This window comes from Lutjanus erythropterus, chromosome 8 (genome assembly GCF_056507025.1).
Source record: "Lutjanus erythropterus isolate fLutEry1 chromosome 8, fLutEry1.hap2, whole genome shotgun sequence".
NCBI lineage: Eukaryota > Metazoa > Chordata > Actinopteri > Lutjaniformes > Lutjanidae > Lutjanus > Lutjanus erythropterus.
Genome location: NC_139324.1, coordinates 41980888 through 42008186, shown reverse-complemented (window position 1 = coordinate 42008186; position 27299 = coordinate 41980888). Strand labels below are relative to the sequence as shown.

The following is a 27299-nucleotide window of genomic DNA, read 5'->3' as shown; positions in this document are numbered from 1 at the left end:
AATGTGGTTGTTTTTTTTACAGCTGGCTAGCAAATAATGCAACATTGTTCTTAACTTCTTAGCTAGCTTGGTAATGGTGCATTTCGTACTTGATGTCGCTTCTGGGAATACTAAACATAACATGAATAAAACTTTAAAATTACCTCGTCCATGATCATGATTTCTGCCCGAGTTATGACAGTCACGACACTCCCTGATCATCAAGCTAGATCTTTTGTCAGTTCTCTTGTGTTGTTTCCTCACCTTGTCTAGATTCAGTGACCCTTTTATTACAGCAGTCAATATATTAAAGGGACAGACATGCACCGTTTTGAGGACCAGAGAAAGATACTGGCACAGAAGCTAAGCAATGTACTGTTAAGGACAGGGTCAGCAGCAAAACATATTTTAACTTCCTAAAGTTTACATTAACTACATGCTATACTGTTTAACTTTGTTGCCAGACGGCTCTCTCTCACTCAGCCAGACTCCTTTGACAAAAACAGTAATTCTGCCTCACAAAACACAGGAGTTGTTAGTCTACCACTGCCTCAATCTGTAAGTTTATTTGTGTTATTGTGTTGATTTAGGTGAATCTGAACTAACCTTTTAAAACACTAAAGTCACACAATAGCGTAAACTAACTAAAAGATCAAGGCAGCAGTAGATTTTGTAGAAATCTTCTAAAATAGACAGTTGGTAGTTCTCTGAAGAATAACGTCAATGTGACAAATCAAATCTCTTTACTTCAAGCAGCATGGAGAGAAGAGACGCGCAGTGTTCTCTGAGGGGTCTCTCAGAGTGCCTTGCCTTATATACACAAACAAAAGTTGCTGATTTCATTACAGTGTTCATTCAATCATTTCTTCCTTCCTGTCCCATTGATTTTACTCTCAGTTGCCTTCATTACAACTTACACACACACACACACACTCATTACACACAGAGAATCCCAAAATGAACACATCGATTGGTAATCAAAACTGTTCATCTTCCCCATAGATCAGCAACTCTTTTCACTCTCTTGTTCTGCAAGATAAAAATCCTGGTTTTGCATGCCATCTGCCATCTGCTGAGCTGTACCTCATACAGCCGCACTTTATATCATCTGAGCTAACCCCTTAACATTGAAAATCTCTCTGTTCTTGAGCAAAGCTGGTGTAAGAAAAGTGTAACACTCAAATAAAGAAAAGAGGCCTTCTGTAAAAAATATTCTTGTGTACTTCATCTACAGCACCCTGGAGTATCTTTACACAAACAAATGGCTGGATATGTACACCAGGGCGATCTTTGTAGAGTTCACCGTGTACAATGCTAATGTGAACCTCTTCTGCATCGTCACACTCCTGTTTGAGACCACAGCCATAGGTAAGATTGAGTGCTCTCTGAAAATTACAATAATAATGCACTTACAGCTCCGCCAAGAATGTACATGTGACTCCATCAAGCTGTGCATGTAGATGCTGTTGCACTACATCAGTACACTCTACAGTATATTACATGAATCTTGCCATCCTGCTTGGGTTTAAATAATGCTGTGCTCGTTTATTTTACAGGAGCCTTTCAGTTCGAGAGCGAGCTGCAGATTGTTCGGCTTTACCAATCAACTGGTGGTCTGCACATCTTCGTCATGGCTGCAGAGATCATATACCTGCTTTTCATCCTTTATTACATGTTCCTGCAGGTAAACTCCAACATAACTACTGCATGGTTCCAGCCCCAGTAATTGCTTGGCTCTCTGTTATCCTTGCATCTGTTTGAATTCAAATATTTATTAAGACTCGCAGGGGTTTCTATATTTATTGAGGGTTTCACAAACTCAGCCCGACCTCATTATGCGCCAGCAGGGCTCATGAGTCTGTTCTCATGAACGCGCTAACACTGACTTTGAGGGGAGCACGCGTCTTACAGCTGCTTTTTGGCTACTGTGGTCAAAATGCGCTTAGGTCGTCAAACTGAGGGACTGATTTGTTTGTAAATCACAAATAATTTCTAGCTGAGTCGCACACTGCAGCTCATGCTTCCTGTAATCTTTCACCCTAGTAAATGAAACAGGACATTAAATAGCTCACTTTGATTGTAGGCCTCCTACATGATTATATAAGGAAGTAAACATCTGAGGACATTAACAGTAATGTCTTGATAATCTTCCCTGTCATTTGTCATTTTCTTCCATATAGCAGCTGTTAGTCGGCACATAATCACTGTTCCTGCTACAACGCGTTTTTTCTTAGTAGAGCTCTGACTCATATCTTAATTTTGCTTTTCCTCTTTCTTTGTCGCCATTTTGGTTCGTCATGTTATAAACGTTCACCATAAATTGTGCCATTCGTGTAATTCCATAATTTCTCAGGCAGGATCCATTGTGTCTTTCCTTGCCGCTGTTGTCAGAGGTGGGAGTGACTAAGTACAAATACTTTGTTACTCTACTTAAGTAGATTTTTTAAGTATAAGCAGGAGTGGCAGTTTTGTTGAGTTTCTATGGTAACATCAACAGTCTCACTCTGAATCTTTCTCTGGACTGGAACTTTTCAAAGTGTGATGCAGCTTCTGTTCCTCTTTCTCTGGATTTCCAGATTAGGGTGGAATCAGACAAGATAAAAGAGTAAGAAATACAGTTTGATCTTATAAATATAGTTCATTTGATCTTCTCCCTCCCTTTGTACAATATTTAAAAACTTTTTTTTTCTACGGTGATCTCTCCCTTGCTTGCTACAACCAATGCAATCAAATGAACTGCAAATCTTTTTGCAAATGTATGCACTGCAGCCCCTCAGTTTATGTTTTGTCTGAAACAAGCCTTTTCACCTCTGTCCCTCCCTAAACGCCCACTTTCCTCTGACTGGCCAGTTTCTGGAAGCCAACTGAGGGGCAGCACCAAAACACCAGGTGCAAAGATGCCGCCTATTCACTCCAACAAGAACTTAGCGTTAGCGTTTCTCCTTCTGACCCGCCTGTGAGTTTCCGCCTGGTCCACAGAATTTACATTGGGTATATCCCTATTCTCTTAAATTGCATCCATGCATCCTTCACTTGTGTCCTTTCCTTGCGTCTTAGTCCCTCCGATGGAGGATTCATGGAGAGACGCGAGGAATCCAAGTGAGGAGAGAGGACATGAGGAAATGTTTTTTAAGAGACATGTCCTTTCCTCGTAGGCGTCAGGTGGAGCGATGTTCGTTTGTGACGACAGCGGCAGACGATCACAGCTGGATCAGCTGTTGGCTTTAAAGGCTGTACAGACTTCTGATGGAGTTCATGTCTGTACACGTGTGCCGTGTTGATAGAAATAAAGGCACATGGTTCTCATCAGTGGCAGAGAAGCAGCCTGTTACCTGTTTAACAAACTGTGTGTTGTGTTCTGATCAGATTTCATATTATTTATTTATTTATTCATTATTCGCACCTGTGTTTAATGATATTCTGATCATGAATTCATTATTGAATAATATTTATTGAGTTAATTTTTTCAGGAAAAACTGAAATGATGTAAGTTGTATCAAATCCGGCACTCAGGAATAATCAGCCTCACCTGCAAGTGAATGAAATGATGATAAATTATGTAAAAAATGTTTCTCACTGCCAGAAAGACTTTAATTATAATCATAATAAAAAGTACTGGGAAATCATGAAGAAAAAAACATTTCTAATAAATGAAGAAGATGGTTTATGGTGAGTTTTAATAATGAACAGATAAGCTTTGACTCTGAAGTTGCACATGTGTATAAATCATCCACCTGCCTGCACCTGAACTATTTATTTTCTCAGATTTAAGGACAGACCTTCCAGGCAATTTCATTATTGTTAGTTGTATTTAAATCCAAGTGTTGTCTTTAATTAGAAAAGTTGCTACAGATTTTCCCAGACGTTTCCCAGCATGCAGCACCTGTGCCAGGTGCACAGTTGCACACAGCTTCCCTCCTGGAAGAGAGACGCTTCCACCCGTGATCCAGCCGCTATTAATCATAAAGATCATTTTTATGAACCGGCCCACTAGCACCTGCAGATTAGCTGAAACCCAAACATCACAGACTTGCAGTTAACACAGATTTTAACTGGATGGTGAATCAGGAAATTAAAAATGAAAGTTGAGTGGTACACTTTAGTTTAATGTGTTACTTGTCTTCACTCTGCTGTGAGAGTCCAGTCATGTTAGAAATAAATCAGATCATTCTACAGTTTTACAGGTGATGAAACTGGATCATATTTTATGGAGGAAATAACTTGGTGATTTATGAAGTCACTTGGTGGACAGATAGCTTTACGTGTTGCTAAAGTAACCATTAACTGCTGCTAATGATAGTTGCCATTAGCTAGTTAGCTCAGTTAGCCATGCAGCTAGGGGCAGTGTTGGTGTTTACATCTCAAGCACAGGAGCATTGGACCACTGGGAAGATGTTTTTTTAGGCCCGGGCCCAGGGGACCCAGCAGGGAGAGCCAGCTAGGATTAGTTAAAGGGAACTAACGTACAAGTAGCAGCAGTTAGTGCAAGTTAGTTGCAACACATCATCAGAGTACAGCAACTGGAAGCCAAGTATTCAGTCTGTGCCTTTTGTTCACAGGGAAATACACACTTAATACACATTCATAAAAACATCAGACATTGTGACGTTATACATACGACAGAAAATAAGGGGAAGCATAATGGGTCCCCTGTAAATGTTCGTGGACACCTTTGAAGTTCACCTGCAGGTTTGGAAATCAAACAGCATTAAGATCAAAGTCTTATGAGGAGAAATGCTGAATATTAAACCAGCTGGCAACAATGAACTCTGCATGAAATATTAAACGTCTACAACCAACCATTTGACAGAGTGTAAACTGTTTTGCTTTTATCCTTTTGAATTTACGAATTCCACAAATGATTTATGGTTACATAAATTATGAATACATTAGGAGACCATGAAAGGAAAATCTTCCAATCTTAGTGCCCTATCTTATATTATTGAATTCTGAAAATAAGCTTGTTTTTCTTAAAATTATATACTTTAAAAGTAAGTATATCATTTAATATGCTTAGATTTATTTACAAAAACTGAGTTTTTAGTGAAAGCTGTTTCTTCTTACTTATGTTAAATGGAAAATCCTGAACTTTGATGGTGTAAGACACACACAGAAGAACACTGCATCAAGATCAACACCAACTGGACAGGCACATGTGGTGAATTTTTCCTTTAAAGGCTCCACTTGTGTTACACATGACAATTATCTGTCTTTTCTTCTTCTGGAAGGGCAAATTAATGAAGCAGCAGCGGTGGGCTTACTTCAGGAACAAGTGGAACCTCCTTGAGCTGACCATCATCCTGCTGAGCTGGAGCGCCGTGGCCGTCTTCATCAAGAGGACCCTGCTGGGGGACCGTGACATGACCTACTACCAGAACCACAAAGACCAGTGAGTGTGATTTGAACCTCATGTTTGAGCTTTAGTTTTTTAGGGCATGAAAAGCAAACCCAACACCTTCGCAAGTACAGAAGATATGCAGTGTGATTAACATTGTTTGTCCCCAGCAGATTAATCCTAATTTAATCAAGTACATCCAGGTTAACTCCGATTAATCACTGGGTGAGCCTCTGACTTATCATCTGGGTTGACATTGTCTCAGTCACTGTTGGACAGATTAAAAACTAGGGTTGTCAAAACATCAGATTTTCACAGACAATAATGATATTTGTGCAATATTAAGGCTATAGAAAATTCTATATTCTATACAAAAATGAGCAAAAAGTGCAATTACACTTAATAGATTGTGAAATGGAGAGGATTTTAGAGCATACAGTATGTTTAGGAGGCACTGACTTATTTATACAATATTATCCTGTGTATTATTATAGTATTAACATGATATCAGTATTTCATTTTCATCATAGTTATCGTCAATAATGACATATCACAGAACCCCAATACACAAATTCATATTCAGGATGATTTATTATCACTTCCCTTAACTGAACTTGAATATTAGCATCCAGTCAACTTTTTAATTTGTCCAATAATTTGTCCAATTTAATTTGTTGACATTCCCACCAGACTCAGCTGTATTCTGCGTTTTGTGCTAATTAGCAGATATTAGCAAGCCAACGTACCGAACAAACTACGATGGTCAACATGATAAACTACATATCAGCATTGTCTTTGTGAAGATGTTAGTATGCTTAAGTTAGCATTTAGCTCAAAGCACAATGCGCCGAAGTTAGGCAGAACCAGACGTCCCTTTTTTCTGGGGACATTCCCCATTTTTGGTAGCCTGTCCCGGGAACTGTTGCCGGTTTTAACTGTGCATTAAAGACAGACTGCAAAGTGGAATAATATTTTATGTGGCAACAAAGACTGACCTACAGGTTGACATGTTAATCACATTATTCTTGTTTTGGCCAATAGAGGGGGCTCCTCGCTACAGCAACTGCCATTTTCTTTATTGAGTGATAGAACTTCAGCTCAGCATGGTACTGTGGACCCAAGTTTTGGGAAACCCTGCTTTAAACTACGATTTTCTCACAGAATTTACTTTATCAGTTGGTCTGCGCCACGTTTTATTACAGTACAACAGTTACCATCATCCAAATACATGAAACTGGAATTCTCCCCCATTTTATTTAATCTATAAGTCTTGTTGTATATTTGTTTGCTCTGTAATGTGATAGTTCACATCTTTACTGTGTGTGCAGATTTCCCAGTTTTTATGAGACGGCCACAGCAGACTCAGTGCTCCAGTATCTGATCGCCTTCCTGGTCCTGCTCGCCACCATCAAACTGTGGCACCTGTTCAGACTGAACCCCAAGATGAACATGATCAGTGCCACCCTGCAGCGGGCCTGGAGCGACATATCCAGTTTCCTTGTGATCATAGTCATCATGTTTGTGGCGTATTCCATTGCAGTGAGTGTCTTGTCCCGTTAACAAGCCTGTTTTACAAAGAGTCCCTCTGGTTCTTATACACATCATGTGCAAGATTATTAAGTTACTGCTATTTTCTGAGTCATTGAGGCTTATAAGTATATTTGCAGTAATTTAGAAATTAAGGAAACATGCTAAATTGAAATTCTTGCTTCTCTGTCAGCAATGCTACAGCTGTAGTGTCCCCTGAAATTTCCATTCAGGACTGGAATAACTGATTTTGTTGCCCATTTTCACGTTAATAAGAGTTCAAATTAATCCTGAATGTTCTCCAAATGAGTCAGTGTTTATTGGTCATAAGAAATCATTAATAATCTTTTAGAATTGGTAGATGTTTATAATGGTTAAGTTGAGCAATAATTTCAGCAGGCAGTGAGACAGGCAGTGACAAAACACCAACTCCAGAATGTGTATTTACAGAGCAGTGGATATATTAAATAGAGATTCAACTTTTTTAATGTACCATTTATGGCTCCAACTTTGGACATGTGGTTGGACATATTGTTCCTTTAAATGTTGCGTTTGAAATGAAACTTTAAATTACATTTAATTTAACAGTTGGAGTTGAGTAGCAGGGGGAGTAAAAATAAGTTAAACTTTCCCCCTGGTGTTAAGAGAAAGGACTCCTTAGGGATACAAAACTTTGATATAGAAGAAATTAAGACTTTTTTAAGGCATAGAAAATATTTCCAAAAGTTACTCCTCACTGCGAGCAGTTGATACCAGCCTGAATTCAACAGGTCACATGGCCACAGAAGTGATGGGTTTATTCATGCAGTGATGGTGGTGGTGCTGTGGGAGTTTGCCTTTGATATAGTCATGAATTTGAATCTTCTAATTTACAGAATATATCTCTATGATTAAAATGACAACATATGAATGAAGTGTATGAAATGTTAATGACTTAACCTCAGTCCATTATCTCAAACACTGTCTGTTTAATCCATCTTCCTCTAGTGCAACGTGATTTATGGCTGGAAGACGTCCACTTATAGAACCTTCACAAACTCTCTTGTGACCATCATCAGTTTGCAGACAGGCATGTTTAACTATGACGAAGTACGTGACATCTTCACCTGCTTGCAGATTTTTGATGTAAAATACGTAATAATAAGGATTGCTGTGAATCCTGTAACCAAGCTGACTGATAAACCTTATTCATACGTGCGGATATCGAACTGATTCTGATGTCTCACGGGTTGCCAGGTCTTGAACACCGACCCCCTGCTTGGTGGTTTACTCATCGGTTCCTGTATTGTGTTCATGACGTTTGTGGTGCTCAATCTCCTCATCTCAGTGATCCTGGTGGCATTCAACGAGGAGCAAATATACCACAAGGTAATATTTATCATGAGTCATTAACCTACACAACTACACTACTTGTGCCAATGCAAGATACGTATCAGGGTTGATCGTTTATTTTTATTGTAAAAAGCTAGAAAATTTAGTCTACGATTTACCCTGAAAACCACTTTGCAGAACCCTGTAGATCTGTAATAATCAACACAGATCTGCATAAATGCATTTCTAGCTGCATTCAAGCTTTTCCTCTATAGCGAAGACACTAGAGGGACAATTACATCCATCCAGAGGTGGAGGAGACCAAATCAGAGCTAAAAAGGGGCGTGATTATTATTATACACACTCGCCATGTGCCAAATTCTCTAATGATGGAATGGTCAGAAGTTTTATATATAGGGCACTTCTACTGTTCCTTACCCTTTCTGAATTGCCATGTGATGAATTGTGGGCTAATGTTTTGTCGACTATGTTCCAAACGTGATGTTTTACCGTATACCACGCATACTGCACACCGGTCGTAACAACAGTAGCAGCAGAAGTAGAGGAACAACATAAACAACATGGATATACAGCACTGAGTAAATAAAGTAAAAGGCACAGTTCATTAGGGGCTTTCAAAATAAAGGTCTGATAATGGTTTAATGGTAAGCAAAATGGTAACCTGCTGTGTGTGTAACAAGGTTAATCACTGGTGCATGAAAGTGGCATAAATGTATTCAAAGCCACAGTATGACTTTCCTGTGGTGCTTATGGTACGTGTCCCTGTTTAGACACCATGCACTGACTCTGTTACACAGGAACGACATTCTAAAATGCATCTACTAGCTTCACAAATTTGTCCATGATTAAACTGCCAGATGCCTCATTATGTCCTCTAAATGCTTTAAGAGGCAGCAGCCAGCAGTTTTAATAAATGACATCCATGCAGAGATGCTGTATGGAGCTGCAAAGTGTTCAGTATTAATTACATGACATTATAGGCAAGAATATAGGCCTATCATATGAATAAATACACTGCCTGGCCAAAAATAAGTCCAGTGTGAAAAGAAAGTGTGATGTCTCATGCTGACACTCTGAACCACTCTTTCACTATTTGAGCCCGATGAATCCTGGCATTGTCATCTTGGATTTGGAAAAAATCCACCGATGGACAAACCTGTTCATTCAGTACATTCAGGCAGTGAGCTGAACTCATTTTTTTGGACTCATAACGTTGCTGAACCTCGACCTGATCAACTGAAGCAACCCCATATCATAACTCTGCCCCCACAGGCTTGTACGGTAGACACTAGGCATGATGGGAGCATCACTTCATCCACCTCTCTTCTTACCCTGATACTCCCATCACTCTGGAACAGGGTGAATCTGGACTCATCAGACCACATGACCTTTTCCCAAAACTTGAGGTGCAATAATAGAGTTGGAGTTGATGAGTACGACCTGATGGTATCTGCATATAAATAGACTTATGGGGATTTGTTGGCAGAAATGGAATATAATAATAATAAGTGTGTTTTCATTAGTGTATGATCACCTGAAAATAAAAATCATTGTGTTTTTATCACCTTAGAATGAGCCATTTATATCTACATAGGGGGGGAGGTCCTCTTCTGTGGGGGCGGCCATATTGTTATGCTATGTTCCTATGTAGCCCAGAATATGTACAGCCTTTTGAGTTTTGCACAAGTTTCACAGCCACCAATATGCCACTAAATCCTGCACTGGTCCTTTAAAAACATTTAAAAAAAAAGCTAAATAATCTGTCAGTTGATAGCCATTTAAATTTATTCTGAATTGTAACCATTTACCTGCATTCAATCAAAGCCCACTCAAATATAATTAATCAATACTACTCTCAAAGCAAACTAAGTACACATGGAAACCAGTTTGTAGAGATTACAGTTACCTTACATGACCACGTTTACTCCCCTTCTAGTTTTTCAGTAAATTTCTCAGCCCCATCAGATCAAGGTGAGGATGTACTGATTGTTTTCATTTGTCATCTTCCTGAATATCCTGTTAGCTTTCTTTCTTGCTCTCGTTTAAGACACTTATCACCCTTGTCTTTCTTATAAGTGAAGTGAGTCTGGTGATTTCACTTGTTCTGCAATAAGTAAGATTATTCAGTGTGAGTTTTCCTCAGTGGCAGTGAGATGTTACACAACCAAGGGGGTCAATATCAGCCTATTTCCAGCAGGCACTGATAAGAGCCGTAAGGACTGCATGTTTAACAAAATCTGTCTTTATTCATCTCATTCACTGCATTCAGCAACACATAAGCAGAATCAAACACCACAGTGAATCTAGTTTCAGTCAAGATCCAGCATCACAACAGAGCAGAGCCCACAGAACCGGTCTATCCTGGCTGTTCATCCTGGCTGTGTTAATTAACTAAACAGTAAACATCTCTACATTTACACAATGCAGCTTTCATTAGAGCAGTGTTTCCCAACCCTTGTCCTCAGGGCACACTGCCCTGCATGTTTAGATGTTTCCCTGCTCAGGTGAGGTTTTAGGTGCACCAATAGCAAGACACGTTCATGGAAAGAACTTGTATCGAACAAAAAATGGTGGCTACTGAAGAGCCTAGATACCTAGATCAGAACTGGAGAGTATTTCTTCACTGAAAGAAGAACAAAGAACGGCACTTAGGATGATGGAAAAGATGTTTTCTTATTCCGTCAAGCTTCAGTTCGGTGAATTAATTTGATTGGTTGAAGTTAGCCCATGTTAGACGTGATAGATGGTTCATCCAATCACCTGCCCATGGACGGCTTCCCAGAGAGTTCTGTGCAACAAACCATCTGGCAAATCAGGTTATGACTCACCCTGAGTTGTTAAATAAACAAACTGAATGTGTACAGAGTTCAGTAAAGAGTGCACTGCCCCATCCTGCAAAACCACGCACATCCAGGTGAAACAGAGGAAACACAGTCGTTTCATGGCTTTTCTCCGTGGATTTCTTGTGCTCTCCACTGTGCAATAACAAAACCACAGTCCCACTTTAAGATCTTTCTCACCACCTCAGAGAAAACAAATAGATTTGTGATAACTGATCAAAAGCACTCCAGAATATATTGTCTTGGCAGTGAGTAGTGTCTGCTATTTCTCTGTGGTTTATTACTCACTCGTTCTGTTACTTACTCACTGATATTTTTGGTGCATTACGGCTAAGTTTTTACACACGACTGTACTTGTATAACCAGTGTGACAATCTTTATCTGTACGATCTTGAAAGAGCATCTCTCCAATATTTCTTATCTCTCTAAAAACGTCTTTGTCATCTCTCCTCTCTGACAGCCCTCGGACGAGGAGGAGATTGTCGACCTGATGCTGAAGAAAATGTTCAGTCTATTTGGGATCAGTTATAAAAATACAAAAGACACCCTGGGGCCCGATGGGAAAGCGAGCAGTGGCTTGACCCTGAATAACAGCAGAAACATCCTGAACAATTCCTCAGTTGATGTAAACACTTTTCAAACATCTGAGAACTCGGTAAACCCCTCAGGAACACAGCTTTAAAACTATATGAATGTTTGTGAATGTGTTTGAAAACTGTGTACGTATCATTATCCACATGCTTATTTATTCCTGCTCCTCATTCTTCACTTGTTCCTCATTGGAAGGTCACAACATGCTGCGCTGCTTTGTGAATATGGTGTGATAGATAATTATCACACACACAGTTACAGTATCCTGCACAATTAGACTGCACATTGTTGGTGTGAATGAAATGTTTATTTTGAGAATATTGTCTTCACAGGAATGATTTGCTCCCATTGACCTTCTTCATGCAGAGGAACTTGCACACTTAGGAGATCATCTCACATGCATAAAATGTGCAAGTAAGCCCTAAAGGATCCTGTATGGATGCAAACTGTTTAAATACTGTTTATAATACTCTATACTATACTAGGCAGCGGGTTTGATGTAACCCACCAATCCCTGTGAATTCTGCACAACCTTGCAATTTTGTCCAAACACTGCAACTTTTCAGCAAATTTGACCAGTCATCGTAGCTTCCTGCAAGCTCCACCAATTATAGCAGTCTCCTGTTCAAACATCATACATGCACGTCTCAATGAACTGACTCAATGTTTTACTATTCACTAGTTTTTAGTTTGATTATATTTTTATTCTGCCACGGGTACAAAAAGGACAAAGGATTTGTCATTGTTATTGGCATTTATCAATGCTTTTTGTACTCAATGTTTTGAGTGAATTTGAGCTCCAAAAAGATTTCAATCAGGAGAGACTAAGAGTAAAAGGAAATAGTTTATTGACACGTGCATGAGATATGAAACATGAAAAGTCTTTGGCGGTGGTGAAACAATAAGCACATATATAAATGGGGGTGATGAAGCTGTAGTGAAGAGAACCCCCCGGGGTCTAGACACTGGTGGTGGTGAAGAGGTGCAAAGCAGAGACTGGTGAGGTGAAGTGGCTCCAGACTCCTGCTGCCTGGACCTGAAGACTCGAGGAGAGAGAGGAGGAGGAGGAGGATCGAGGTGAACATCTTCTGCTACCTGGGTCCAATGACTGGAGGAGAGAGGGGTGGAGGAGGGTCAAGCAACTGACTGAATGAGAACTGATGGAGCCAAGACAGAGGCGATTTAAAGTTTCGCCGCCGCAAACTGACTGGCTACCGTCACCATGGCAAAATCTGACGTTAGTAATACTGGTAAGGTTACTCAGAACAGAGTGCAGTTTTATTCTCCTTGGAACAAGTTGCCATTGATTTTTAATTAATTATACAAAAAAAAATCACACCATTCATCACAGTTTTTGTAGAAAAGCTGCTGTGCAAACAGCCGAAATAATCCCGAGAAAAGCCTGTGAAATCCTGGAGGGACTGATATAAATTTAAAGCATGCCTACATTGTAACATAAAATAAAAAATATATTGTATTACATCATCCTAAATGACACCCTAAAATATTGAATAAAATGAAAGGAAATATATAAACCTTTATGTTTGTTTTACTGCATGCTATAATACATTTTTTTCAGTCTTGTTATGATTTTATTTATGTTATATAAAAAATTTTATTGTATTATAATTTGTCAATTAAAGATCATTACAGTATTTGTCTATTTTCATTAGTTACCTGTACGGTGATGATGGGGATTTCCTTGATTTATCATCATTAAGGACTTTAGTCGTGATTGATTTGTCTATATTTTAAAGGTGTAAGCAGCAAAGTTAAGGGACCTGCTAAAGCCAAGAAAGGAGAAAACTGTCTTCAGACTAAAGAAATATACAGTCATTAGTGACAAACACAATGTTTGGATGGCAGCAGGCTAACTGCACGACTCCTAGGACAGGTCAATTGTGTTGGTGAATGTGACAAGTTCTCCTAAATCACTCACACAAACCACTTAAGAATGAATCCGTTCATATAAGTGGTTCTTGCATGAGGCGCATCGTGTTCCTGTGGCTGCCTGACAGTAAAAGCCACATTTTTTTCAGCTGAAAATTATGATGCGAAGCTGAGGTAGAATGATGTGCAGTTTACATCAACAGTAGACGTCTGATACTGTGTAAAGAGTGAAACATAAGCAGTGAGGCTATTATCTAGTTAATCAAATTGTGCTGGATTACATGTTCTCTTTCTTTCCCGGAGAGAACCCACACAGACACGAGCAGAACAGAAAGGTCCTGCCCCAGTCACCCAGCCAGCTGAGGACCTTCCTGCTGTGAGGCGACAGTGCTCACCGCTGCACCACCGTGCCGCCCTGCTGGAATATAGGAATCTTTTCACTGTTACACTAAGAATGAAGTCTCTCCTGACTGAACTATTATACTGTACACCCAGATATTCCTGCATCATGTTCTCTGACTAAGACTCAGTCAGCTCTGTGTCTGTCGGACGTCTGGATGCTGTGGTGCCCCTCCCCCGCTCCTCCTCCTCCCTTCTTTTCTGTTACAGCTCTCTTTCAGCAAAGTGTTTCACCAAAGCGAACACCCTTCCTCCCACACAAGTTTTCATTTACGTCTGTGAAATATCTCCAAACACAACTCCTCTTTTGTTCACCGATCACTATGTGTCAGATCAAACTGGTCAGGATGTGAACGCGTGACACACGGCGTGCAGGCATGACACGTGTGTTGTTTGTTTGCGCACAGACACACAGCAGTAGAACAGCAAAGATCACATGTACTTCACTACTGACTGTTGTTTGCACTGACTGTTCTGCTCTTTTATAAAACACAAACATCACAGTATAGAAGAGAGGAACTGAAACCAGAATTGATCTTCAAAATCAGAGTTTTGATATTCTGGGTTCAATCTGCCCACCCCTACTGAAAGGATCTTATCAACAGAGTACTGAAAAAGTTTCACTATATATTTTTCCCCTGGTCCTCTGCACCCCAACTGCAGGGGCTCTACCCCCCAACAGGGAGCCCGCCTTTTGGTTTGAGAACCATTGTTCTAACTTAAAATGCTTCTGATTTCCTTCTTAAACAAAATAAATTAAAAACTAACCAGCCATGACCTAAACATGTGCAAAAAAGTGTCATTTGAAATAGGCTATGTACAATTGCAACAGTCAGTAACAGTCATTTTATAAAAATATATCAAAGTAATAAAATAATTAACCATGTGTGCTTCTACTTGAGTAAAGAATCATCTGCTTCTGCCACTTCTGAGCTAATCTTTCAAGCATATCTGAGGTCACGTCGTGGCTCGGACTTGCATGGCTGCTTCTGGCTCATTCGTCTTTACTAATGATGTAAGTCCTGAAGAGAACAGCAGCATGAATTCAGACGTCAACTGAAACATTGTCTTGCTGCAAGGTGACATGTCTACCTATATCTTTATACACAGAGCAGACATAAATACCCAGAGCATTTGCAACCAAGGAGGTCATCAGACCATGCAAAACTTTGATAACGTGAATACAACTGAGTACAGAATGTAGCCCTGACAGTTTTTTGTTCTTTGTTTTCAAGCAGCTGGTATTTCTGGGATTAAATACACCCGATGTCAGAAGAGTGTAAGAAATTGATTAAGATGCAGTTCCAGCTGAGATCCGACCTCAGCAAACCGGCAGATTACACTGTTGTGGCAGCTTCTGCCTCACTTGAATAGTTTTATTTTCCTCCTCATCTGTCAGGTTAGTGTTTTATAGTTCTGGCAGTGTTTCATGTGAGTGAAAACTAAACTTTAAGCAACAGAGATTCAGTTTGAACCTTAAAAAAAGCACTGAGAGCTGAACGCTCAGATGTGAGTTTCAGTGCAATTTGCCTGTGAAACTAAAAGTTAACTGAGAGTTATTTAAAGCTTTACCACTGTAACAGCCAATTATATGTGCAATGACAACAACAAAAGTGTCATCATTTTATGCACGGTCGGAAATGCATCTTGGTTGCTTAGCAACTACCATTATCTCCATCAATAAAACTTCACAAATGGTCCAATTTTCTGACATGTTAATACAAGTAATCAATTAGACTCAAGTGCTTTTTGTCTCAGCACCTGTAATTTTGAAACAAAGTATCCTTATTATTACAAAAAGCAATGTTTCCAGTTTTGTCCGGTTTTATTTTTGTACTCGTTTCCAGCCTTTTCCCATAGGTTATGATTATTTTTTGTGATCTAGGTGTTATTATTAATGTTAAAATAACATGTTTGGAATCTTATAAAATACATTTTATTGTGTCTCACTTTGAGTAATTCTAGATTAAGCTAAAATTTGAATTGGATCACCCTACAAATCAGTAGTGCTGTGACTATAAGCAGTCATTATTGCTATGACAAGTGTCAAGTTCTGCTTTAAGTCCCTGTGCAATTCCCAACTTGAAAGGATGAAAATCCCAACTCAGAGTTCACTGGATTTCACTCGAATGATGAAACAGTTTTTCCTTTTCTTCTTTCTTTTATCTGAAGATAATTCAGTTCATTTAGTTCATTTTAGTTCATTCAGTTCATTCAGGTGAAAAACCTATAACAGAAAAAGAAAACACAGAAAAAGACAAATATTAAATACTGCACGAAAACATATAACATTAATTCAGTGCAACCAAGTGCCAAAGATAAACAAATAAATAAACACCTTTAAATATTTTTACCCATACAAGTGCCCTAATTTACCTTAAATTACATTAAATGCAAATAAAGAACTTAAAACCTGATTTGATGTGAACCATTTAACACTTAATGTGTTTTAGCAGTTATTGTAATTAAATATTTTAAATCAAACTTATTTATAATATCTATCTATCTATCTAAAATAGGAAATATTTTAAATACAAAATGTTTTGACTATGAAATGTTTTTTAAACACCCAATCATGAATTGAAAAATTACAATTACAAACACAATGTATCAATTTGCAATTAAATCGAAACCCTTTAAATGCATTCAGTAACATCCATTTCTTTCACAAGCAGCATCATTAATCTTCAAACATTTGACACAGCAGGTAAATTAGCCACATGCTCTCCGGATGTTAACACACCAGCCACGTGTCTGTGAATGTTCTCATTCATCCAGGTCATGGTATTCGTATCAAAGTTTGTAGCAGGCAACTGGACTTGATAGAGTTCTTGAAGACGTTTCGCCTCTCATCCAAGAGGCTTCTTCAGTTCTGCCTGACTGGATTGGGAGTTCAGGTTTTAAACCTAATGGGGTCGTTAGCACCTGGGGGGGCATGTGCCCACCCCTCCATTGTGTGACTCATGAGTTTCACCTGGGGGGAGGTGTGAATGAGAGTCGTTAAGGACTCTTCTATCATGTGACTTGTTAGGGTCACATGGTTTCAGGTGGGTATCCAACGGCCTGGGGAGTGATCTTAGGACTGCGTTGTAAGTGGCAGATAAATTGTGTCTTAGACCTCCTCCTCTGTTGAGAGATGGCCGTTCCAGGTTAACAAAAATGGCCTCTTTCACTCCTCTCTCAAACCATCTGTCTTCCCTGGCCAAAACATGGACGTTGTCGTCCTCAAAGGAGTGTCCTGTGGCTGTAAGATGTAGATGGACCGCTGAGTCCTGACCTGAGGAACTGGCTCTCCTGTGTTGTGCCATGCACCTATTCAGCGGTTGTTTTGTCTCCCCAATGTACAGGTCTGTGCACTCCTCACTACACTGGACGGCATAAACTACATTTTCTAGTTTGTGTCTGGGTGTTCTGTCCTTGGGGTGGACCAGTTTTTGCCTCAGGGTGTTGCTGGGTTTGAAATGGACAGGGATGTGGTGTTTGTTGAAAATCCTCCTGAGTTTTTCAGAAACACCCGCAATGTAAGGAATAACAATGTTTTTCCTTTTGATGGTGTTTTCTTCTCTCTCAGACGTGTTTCTTTTGTTGGTTTTGATGAAAGCCCAGTTTGGGTAACCACAGGTTTTAAGCGCTGCCCTGATGTGTTTTTGTTCTTTATCCTTTCCCTCCGTACTGGTTGGAATGGTCTGTGCCCGGTGGTGAAGGGTTCTGATGACCCCTGGTTTATGTTCCAGTGGGCGGCACGGTGGTGCAGTGGTTAGCACTGCCGCCTCACAGCAAGAAGGTCCTGAGTTCGATCCCCCAGCTCCCCGGCTGGAGCAGGGCCTTTCTGTGTGGAGTTTGCATGTTCTCCCCGTGTCTGCTTGGTTTCTCTCCGGGTTCTCCAAAGACATGCATGTTAGGTTAATTGGTGACTCTAAATTGCCCGTAGGTATGAATGTGAGTGTGAGTGGTTGTCTGTCTATGTGTCAGCCCTGCGATGAACTGGCAACTTGTCCTAGGCTCCAGCAGCCCCGCGACCCTTACGGACTAAGCAGTTACAGAAAATGAATGAATGAATGAATGGGTGGTGTTAGTCAAAGAGGAGATATTGGTCCGCGTGTGTGGGTTTCCTGTAAACTTGGATGTTGAGGCTTCTGTCCTCTTCATTGTGCACTGCACAGTCCAAGAAAGCCAAAATGTTGCCTTGGATGTCCTCTTGGGTGGAGTCTGGTACTTATCATGAGAGATAATAGAGATTGGGAGTCAAAGGTCAAAAGGACCATGTATGGCCATTTGAGCAGTTATGGAATTCTGGCACTTCTATTAAAGTTATTTAAATGTATTTACACACGACTTCCATCACATGAGTGATGTAACTTCCCTCATGTGACATACATATGTAACAAATTTATTTTAACCCAACCATGATCTTTTTTCTAATCCTACTCAAATAGCTTTTATGGCTAAACCTAACCAAGCTGTCACCATTTTACAACATAAATCACATGTGTAAAGTCACAAGAGTTATGTCATGAAACATAACAGTTAAGGTCCAGTAATATATGTTGTTTCAGGAGAAACTGGATATCTACCTATTCTGTTGTGTAGGTAAGAGGATGTGTTGGGATTAGCATGCTATCATGCTAAAAATGAATGCTCGAAAAAAGCCTGTCCACAGGGTGGAATAGCCTATTAAGTTTCTTTTTCAGCGTTTGGTGTAAATTTTAAACAAGTATTCAGTTAACCCTTTGTTAAACAGTGTCCTGTGTCCAACCTTGTGCCCAGATATAAGGGGCAAACATGGGCTTCTCTTTGCCACCAAGAATCATTTCCAAAAATGATTTTAGTTCCCTTATAATAATTCCAGTTTATGACAGAGCAATGTTAAAACTTAATACATGTATTAGATTGCATATGTGTCTGTGTATGTATGTGCTCAGTTTATTGAATGTGCATCTGTGAATGAGCGTCTCGTACAGCAAGTGAACTTGGAGTATAGCTTGGTTCAGGCGAGAGGTCCTACTGAAAAGCACTTGCTCACTACAGCTGAGGAGGTGAAACGTGTGACAGGTGTGTGTGTCTGTATTCCAACATGCATCTCACCTTCTGACTGCCTTAATGAGAATGTCTGTGACGTTTTTCTCATTCAAGACACCGTTGGGCAGAAAGGGTCAAGGATGTGGAATCATATACCTCTAGTTGTCAGGGTGAGTGGGGAAAACTGCACATGTGCTGTTCTATAAATTATTTCTTTCCGGCTTATTAGTGCATACATACACATCATCCAAGACTCAGCAAGGAGGTACGTGACTGAGATTTAAATGGTAATGGAAAATTATGGGCTATGACAATAAGGTACCCACACCTTCAATTGCTGAGGAGACTTTCAAAGGCAAACACTGCATCTGTTGTTTGTATGCACCTCGACCACTGAACACAATGCAAGACCTTGAATTAAGCCCTCATCAGGGGTTTGTCCTTGCATGAAAAACAGTTGCTGGAAAACTATAGAGCAGAACTTTTAAACCGCCCAGAACATCACAGGTATCCATCGACTGAGCATCAGTGATATCTCAGAGGTGAAGTGCCTGTGCAGAGCCCAAAGGATACTAAAAGACAACACCCACTCCAGCCACAGCCTGTTTGCCCAAGAGATACAGAAGTATCCACTTCTTCACTCAGCCTGGGAGTCTGCTAATTCATTCTCAGCACTCCACCCCATAAATTTATTCATTTGATTTTTTGTTTCTGTCAATCAAGAGGGAACTACTCTGAAATCTCATCATACAATCTTGTTGTAAATAATAAACTGCCTTGTATTCTTCTCCAGTAGTGCTGAAAGACATCCTCCAGTAAAAGTTACATTTTTAACAAGTTTTTCATGTGTTACAAGACAAATCAGGAGCAAAATAATCTGTAAATGCTTTGAAATAACATTGAGCAAGATTAGTCTCAGAAAAATGGATTCAGTCAGGTTTGGTTTATGACATCATAAACCTAAAGAACCAATCCCGTTAATGAAGGTGGTGGCACAGACGCACAGTGACATAAATTTCTGGCTTCATGTTGCTGGCTTCCACTGAAATGACTTGCAGCCTGATGTTTTCTCGCCAGTAGTCTGAACATACCATGAGATATTGGAAATCGCTGCCGTTAGCTTAATACAGAAAGATGGACACCGGAAAGTGTTAGTCTACACAAAATACATAAGAGGTTATAGTATCTTAAACAACTTCAATTATTGCTGCATGAAGGACAGCAACTTAACCAACCAACTTGTCACAAGTTTCATAAGTCTGAGTCTGGAATTTGTCATAAGGTTGGACCGATCGCCAACGGCTGAAAGTCATCGACCACTGAGCCCTCTACCATCGTGATTTAAAACCCTTCTGGATTTGTGTCAGTGCGTCCCCTCACAGTTCAAGTTCAATTTTTGACACATGGCTTTGGGCCTAACATTATATAAGCCCCGGGAGCCAACTCATGAATGACACCGCCACCGCCAGACCACTGCCCCATCAGTCACGGATGCACCTTCAACTCTTTCAATCCAGCCAGCAGTTACTGATCACTTCAGTTCCAAAAACCTGACGCTGAAGAAAAATAAATCGCCCTGTTGCAGAGTAAAAGAAACAAGTTGATTCTCCAATGAAGTGGTCACTAGAAAGTTTAAGCGTTTTTACAGTTTGACTGTTTCCCTCCAAATATATGAATTAATGTTTTGAGCCTCCTCTTACTAGAAAACACTGCAGTTATCAACTCAGTAAAATGAAGCACAGTGTTAGTCATTTTACTGTTTACATGCTGAAGGACAGCTGTAGGAGAAGAGGAGTGATCTTTGACGCAGACATGTTTGAACTGAATGTGAGGAGGAGAACAGAGAAAGTAAAGTACCGTAATTTCCGGACTATAAGCCGCGACTTTTGTCACACGCTTTCAACCCTGCGGCTTATGCAATGATGCGGCTAATTTATGCATTTTTTCTAACGGCCGCCAGGGGTGCTCGAGCAGAAAAGGTAAGAGTGAGACAGGTGGAATATATGTGTCGAGGAAGACGCAAGTTTAATGTAACTTCGCGCTTTGTGCATGAATATAATTAGCATGAACAGACCCTCATGGAAAATGCAAGAAGAAATGCATATGATGCAGCTTTCAAGTTAAAAGCAATCGAGCTGGCCGATAAAGAAGGAAACAGAGCTGCTGCACGTAAACTTGGCATAAATGAATCGATGGTGAGGTATGTTTTTTTAACCAGCCCTGTTAGTGCTGTGTTACTACCGTATTGCTGCTGTGTTACTGCCGCGTCACAGGCACTGTTGGGAAAGAAAAGCTAAGGTATATTATTAAAACTTTGAAAACTCTTTCTGTGTACCGTCTTTCTTTGTAAATATCTCATGTTTCAATGTGGGCACATGCGGCTTATAGACAGGTGCGGCTTATGTATGTACAAAATGGTTTTTCCTTTAAAAATGTACTGGGTGAGGCTTATAATCAGGTGCGCTCTATAGTCCGGAAATTACGGTAAGTGAGCCACTATTCAAACTTCTAAGTGACTCTGGTGTTGGAATCCGTTAGCTGCTCAACTAGCTCATTATCAATTGATAGCAAGGCCAGTGCATTGAGTCATCGCTGTCTTCACTGTGTGAAGTTTTTATTTTCTTCAGAGTGAAAAAGTCTTTCCAGAGTAGCTGTTGCCTTACAGTCTTTTTCCATTTAAGAATACCACAAGATATTTCTTAGAATTATATATATTATTTCTATATAATAATAAGAACAACTGCACCATGTAGCACTCTCTGCTTCTTTCACACACAAAACAAACACCACTTAGATTCCCATTTATTTCTGCTGTCCTGTGTTTGGCCATGTACAGTCTTCTGAATGGGGTAGACTGCACGAAAATCATACACATCACCTAAAGAGGTTTGAAATGGTTGTGCAACAAAAAGAGCAATCAAATCTCCACATCCTCGTCGCTGCTATGGCCTTCAATGTGTTCTTCTGAACACTGTGTGCACTCTGCTACAGTCGTTGATGTTTTTCATATTTGCACAGACACAGATGAAGAGGATGAAAGATGAGACCAAAAGATTTATTTATTGGATTTTTAATCAAGGGAATCGGTTACTCACAGCCTTGAATGCATACTTTACAAACTAGATTTGACCTTGAAATTATACATCACAGGAAGCATTAAACCTTTTTTACTTACTTCACAAATTAGACAGATGATTTAAAAATGCAGCCGAATCACTTTTTGTGTAGACACATCATTACATTTGCTGCCATCTTTACTAAAAAGACAAAAATGCATGATGTCACAGTGTGCTGAATCAATACAATTACACACAAAACTGAGTGGCAGCCATAGACTTAGAATTCACTGTTTCTTTTCTGCAGGCAGATGTTAGTGTGTTTCTTTCACTCATGCCCTTATCTGCTCTTTTGTTTTCCTTGCACAGCTTCCTCACTATAGCCAGCTCACTAACAACGATATCATCTATCATGACGTTTCACTATGGATGATTCCCTAGACATCGCCCAAGCCTAAGCCTAATGAGTATGTATTTTATTTTGGTCTCTTACCTTGGTTCTGCCCACCTATTGCTCCCAGCTCAGTTTTCAGTTACTCAAGAAGTGTAGTAAGTTACTTTTTACTCTAATTAGTTCTTTGACTCGTCATATTACTGTATTACTGTTGTACCTAGTTGACAGACTTGTTGTAGTTGACCTGTTGATCCGGTGAACCACCACTCAGAAAGCTTTAGTTTTCAGGTGTCCAGATGTCGACCTTTGGCCTTCAAATTAGCTTTTATCGCCACAGATTATTTCTGGAGGGGCCAAACAAATTTAAAATAATGACAATACTTTCACCTGTGGAAAGTATGCCTCTCTCCCTCTACCTCATCCCCCTTCCTTTGTTTAGCTTTTTGGCTAACAGCTAATGTGACCTGCCCAGACCTGCCACATGTGCACATCATAAGATAGTCAACATAGGTCAAAAAGTAACTCAGTAACTCACTTGGATTAGCAACTGTAATATAATTACTGTTTTCAAAATGGTAATCCCTTACATGGTCAATGCCAATTGGATACTTGGCCAAACCACATTTTAGTGTCATTTACTTTTTGCAGAAACAGCCATAGCTAGAAATCACAGTGATGGAAACACACAGAGTCTGTGGGAGATTTGACAGTCAGTATAAAGCACATTCAGAGCCCTTTTAAAAGTCTCTGTAGTAGGTTACCTGTGTTGTACCGTTGACTGCAGCTTTTTAACTAACTTCACCACCATGCTGTAGCCCTGCTGTTTATCATGAGATCATAAATCGAAAGAAACTTTGCAGTCCGGTGGTGCTTCTACAGACATCAAAGGCACAAGTCCGAATCAATGTGCTAAAATTTAAAAAGTGTTGTAAACTCCTTGTGCATGATGCATCTCAATTAGCATATATTTGAAAATGAGCTCTGTTTAACAGACAAGAGCGGGAGCACGGAGAGGTGGGCTGCCCGATTCTGATTAGAGTGCAGCATCAGGAAAATGGTTTGACGGTTTATTTACTCTGTAAAAGTGTTTGTTAAATTCAGAACTTCACTTCAAACTTTGACCGTGGAACAAGAAGAAGGAGCTTCTCCACTCTGAGCAATGACTCATTCTGCTTCTCCTACAGCTGGCCTTCAGCATGTAAGCAGTATTTATATGACTAACACAGTGCCTCATTTTACCCAGCTGACAATTGCAGTGTTTTGTAGTTAGAAGAGGTTATGCAGAAGTCAAAATGTTATTCATATTTCTAATGGGATATGAGGAAGTATGTTAAATAGTAATACTTGTTAAATTTTCTAATCTTTCCAAAGTGGCTGTTGTCTTACAATCTTTTTCCCACTTAGAATACCACTGATTGCACCATATAGCACTCTCTGCTTCTCTCCCACACAAAACACACAGCACCTGAACTCCCATTTCTCTCGTTTGTGGAATCTTGAGAATGGCATAGACAGAAGAGAAATCATACACATTACCTAGAGAGGTTTGAAATGGCTGTATAACAAAAATGACAATCAGATCTTCACATCCTTCTTGCTGCTGTAGCCTTCAGTGTGTTGTTCTGAAACACGGAGTGCAGTCTGTTATGGCTGACCTTCATGTTTGCACAGACACAGATGAAGAGAATGAAAGAAAAGACCAAAAGATTGCTTTATTGGATTTTTAATCAAGGACAAGGATCTGCGAGTTTACCAGAAAGAAAAACTAAAATTTCTTTGCTGCAGCATTTGTCTCAGTTACAGCCTGGAATGTATTCTCTACATGCTGTATTTGACATTTCATAATCTTAAAACTGAAATTATGCAAGCAGCAAAACAATAAACTTATTTTACCCACATGACAAATTATCTGAACTTTGCTTTGATAGCATTGATTGATTAAAGCATGAGAAAGACGACTCAAATAATGACTGAAAAACTAAAACCTTTGCTCAACAACCATATGTGGCAAACCATGCTATATAGATGCAAAGTGGACAACCATGGGACCTAGCTTCAGAAAAAACTGTATAGTGAGTGACAAATTATGTTTTGATCCCGCTTTAACTGTGCCACGAATTACACATATGATGTTTGTCAAAAGATAATTTTACAAGACAAGAAAGTCACCAGTTGGCAGAAAACTCTTTAAGTATCAGACTGTGCAGATACAAAATTAGAAAGATTACACACCAAACAGTCGTGTAAGTGACGTCATGACCTCCTCTCTCCAAAAGCTAACGTTAGCCACTGAAGCTAAGATGCCTGTGTGTCTTCATACTTGGACCAGGAGTCACAGTATAAAACACATCAGTTAAGATAACGGTACAAGGGACAGCAAGTTTGGTGTTGATGATGTATACTGTGTGAGACATAAGATGGAGTTCACTAAGCAGTTTCACACAAGACTAAACTATGACAAAACTACCACAAATTGTGACTTCATTATGTTGTAAAATTATGTTTTAAATTGACAGACATCATATGTGTTATCTGTGGCACAGTTCAAACAGGATCAAAAATTACTTGACTCTCATCATATTGTTTGAAACAGTAGACTTAAACACCGCGTACGGTCCCAGGAACAGGTTGTGAAGACGAAAAAAAGGTGTGAAAATTTGTCAAGAGAAATACAGGAGAATTGTAACCCCGCGAGGAAACTGGGAGAGGGCAATGAAAAACACCAGGCGAATCAGGAGGGTTGACAAGTGTAGTCCACAAAGCACTGCATGCAAAATTTTATTTTCATTACTCTTGTGACGGCCACAGGCCTCAGGTCAGTTCCTGCTCCTGCCTCTGCTTTCCCTTGCAGGTTCCCTCCCTGGTTGCTCGCCCCTCCCTCCTCGTTGGTGGATTGCTTCCACCTGGGCAGGGCCTTTAAAAGCTGGGGAGAATCTAAGATGGCTCACTCTCCCTCCTGGAAGGCTGGTGCCTTTCAGGCACCCACTGCTTTTTTTTGGTTTGGTTTGACTTTTTTTAGCTTAGCCTTGATTTTCCTTTTACACATAGTTTATGTTAGCACCCACATTCACAGCACCCAACATCTTCACTACACCACTGATTTCCATACTTAGTTATTTGGTTCTCTATGTTGTTTCATTTTCAATGAATTAATTATTTGTTAAAAGCTGTTATTGTGTGGACCTCCTGTCTTTGTTATGCTCTCCAACGAGCTGGGCATAACACTCTGTATTCTAAAGCATGTTCTATTTTTTATGCTCAGCAGCATTTAAGTAAATCACTATAATTAAATATTCAAAAGTAAGAGAGGAAAAGCGATTTGAAGCATTTTTCTGTAGCAAGTCCAACACTTTGATATGTCGAGGTTTACATCAGTTGTTTGGAGCTTTGTGTAGACAGCAAATGTCTTGTTAAGCTTTTCTTTTTACTTGAATGTCTTAGAGTTCAATAAATGTTTTCATCTCAATTCCTGGGGAGAAAAAATGTAATTTACAATCTAGCAAGAATCATGCAGCTCTACTGTACAGTTGTGTTGAGCAGACTATTTAGTGGGTATTCATAGTTATATACGTTATATATTATTCATTATATTAAATATACGTAATAAACGTGTTCTATGTGTATTGGCTGTTCTTTGGCTGTTTAACTGTTCAGTCCACCATGTGAGAACAGCTGTCCTTTCAGTGCACTGCACAGCTTCCATCCTCGAGCTCCATTTCTGGGACTTTTATGTTTCCTGCTACACAAGTTGTTTTTTATGTTTCATTTTCACAGCAGCTTAAAGGTACTTTGGCTTGTGTTTGGTTTCAGAGATACCATCAGCAGTGGTACAGGCTTGATTTACTGTTTTCAGCTCAAGGTAAACATTAGCCTACTTCCTGAACAGCAGGAACAGTCCAGTTTTAGCTTGCAATTCACAAAGCCCTCAAGAGGTCGGGCTAATGTGCTGGACTGCAGACCGATCTAGTCCTCCACAGGTTGTTCAATCATCAAGATTAGAAGAAGCCAAACTTAGACAAGCGAACCAGAGCAGAAAGTTATTAAAAAAAAAAAAAAAGCTTCTCTCTCAGGTTTTCAGGACACGTTTCAGTTGGCCTAGATCCTGGGTATAATGGAAATAAACTTTTAGTTTAAGTTCAATGCAGGAAGAACAAGTGAAACAAACAGGCAGCAGATGACTTGAATGATATGAGTGACATATTGGCAGACTATTATGCGCTCACAATAACCATGCTAACTGATGTTTAACAGCTAAATTGTTAGCAACTGTATGGTTTACCCTTTGTGGCATGCTTTACAATCACATTAAAGTAAATGAAAAAGACATGTGCTTTAGACAATACAGTTTTTCTTATTTATTCCATACAAAATAATCCCAGTGAAGTAAAACTAAACTAATCAATCAAAGCTGTAATACTGTTTCTACTCCTGACAGTAAACTTTAAACAAAAAGCAATTTAATGGGTAAAATGTGTGTCTTCTTTCACAGAGGTGTTCACAGCAGAGGGGATCTGTGGTGGATTTGCTCGCTTTCTTCTCTTAGAACTGTAGGATTGGACACTCGCCTGCTCGTCTCTAATCTCTCTCAACTGTCTTTTCCTCCCCACTATTTCCTCCCTCACCTCCTCTCTCTGCTCTCCCCCCACTTTCATGTTAACTCTTATCCTCATTTTCATCTTCCACTCGAGTCTCCAGCCCCCTTGCCTCTCTGCTCCTCCTCCTCCTCCTCCTCCTCCTCCTCCTCCTCCTCCTCCTCCTCCTCCTCCTCCTCCTCTATCATCTCTACATTACTTGCTCCTGTAGCTAGCAGCAGCAGCAGCAGCAGCAGCTCTGCTCGCAGGTTAATGTCTGTCTGTGCTGAATGTGGTCACATGTTGTTCCAGTCCAGTAGCTATATACCAGTTTATTCTGTAACAGCTTACATTCAACTTGACAGA

At 39.8% G+C, this 27299-nt stretch overlaps 1 protein-coding gene across 1 annotated transcript in view; it reads left to right on the top strand.

Moving 5' to 3' along the window:
* The window catches only part of LOC146323353 (polycystin-1-like protein 2), a 68158-nt gene extending 55792 nt beyond the window's left edge, over positions 1–12366 (top strand). Inside the window, 7 exon segments of the mRNA XM_084723928.1 lie at positions 1214–1347; positions 1536–1663; positions 5208–5368; positions 6643–6853; positions 7829–7930; positions 8078–8209; positions 11474–12366. Coding sequence (XP_084580054.1) covers positions 1214–1347; positions 1536–1663; positions 5208–5368; positions 6643–6853; positions 7829–7930; positions 8078–8209; positions 11474–11695 — 1090 coding nt within the window. The 3' untranslated portion in view covers positions 11696–12366.
* Positions 12367–27299: the final 14933 nt, after the last annotated feature.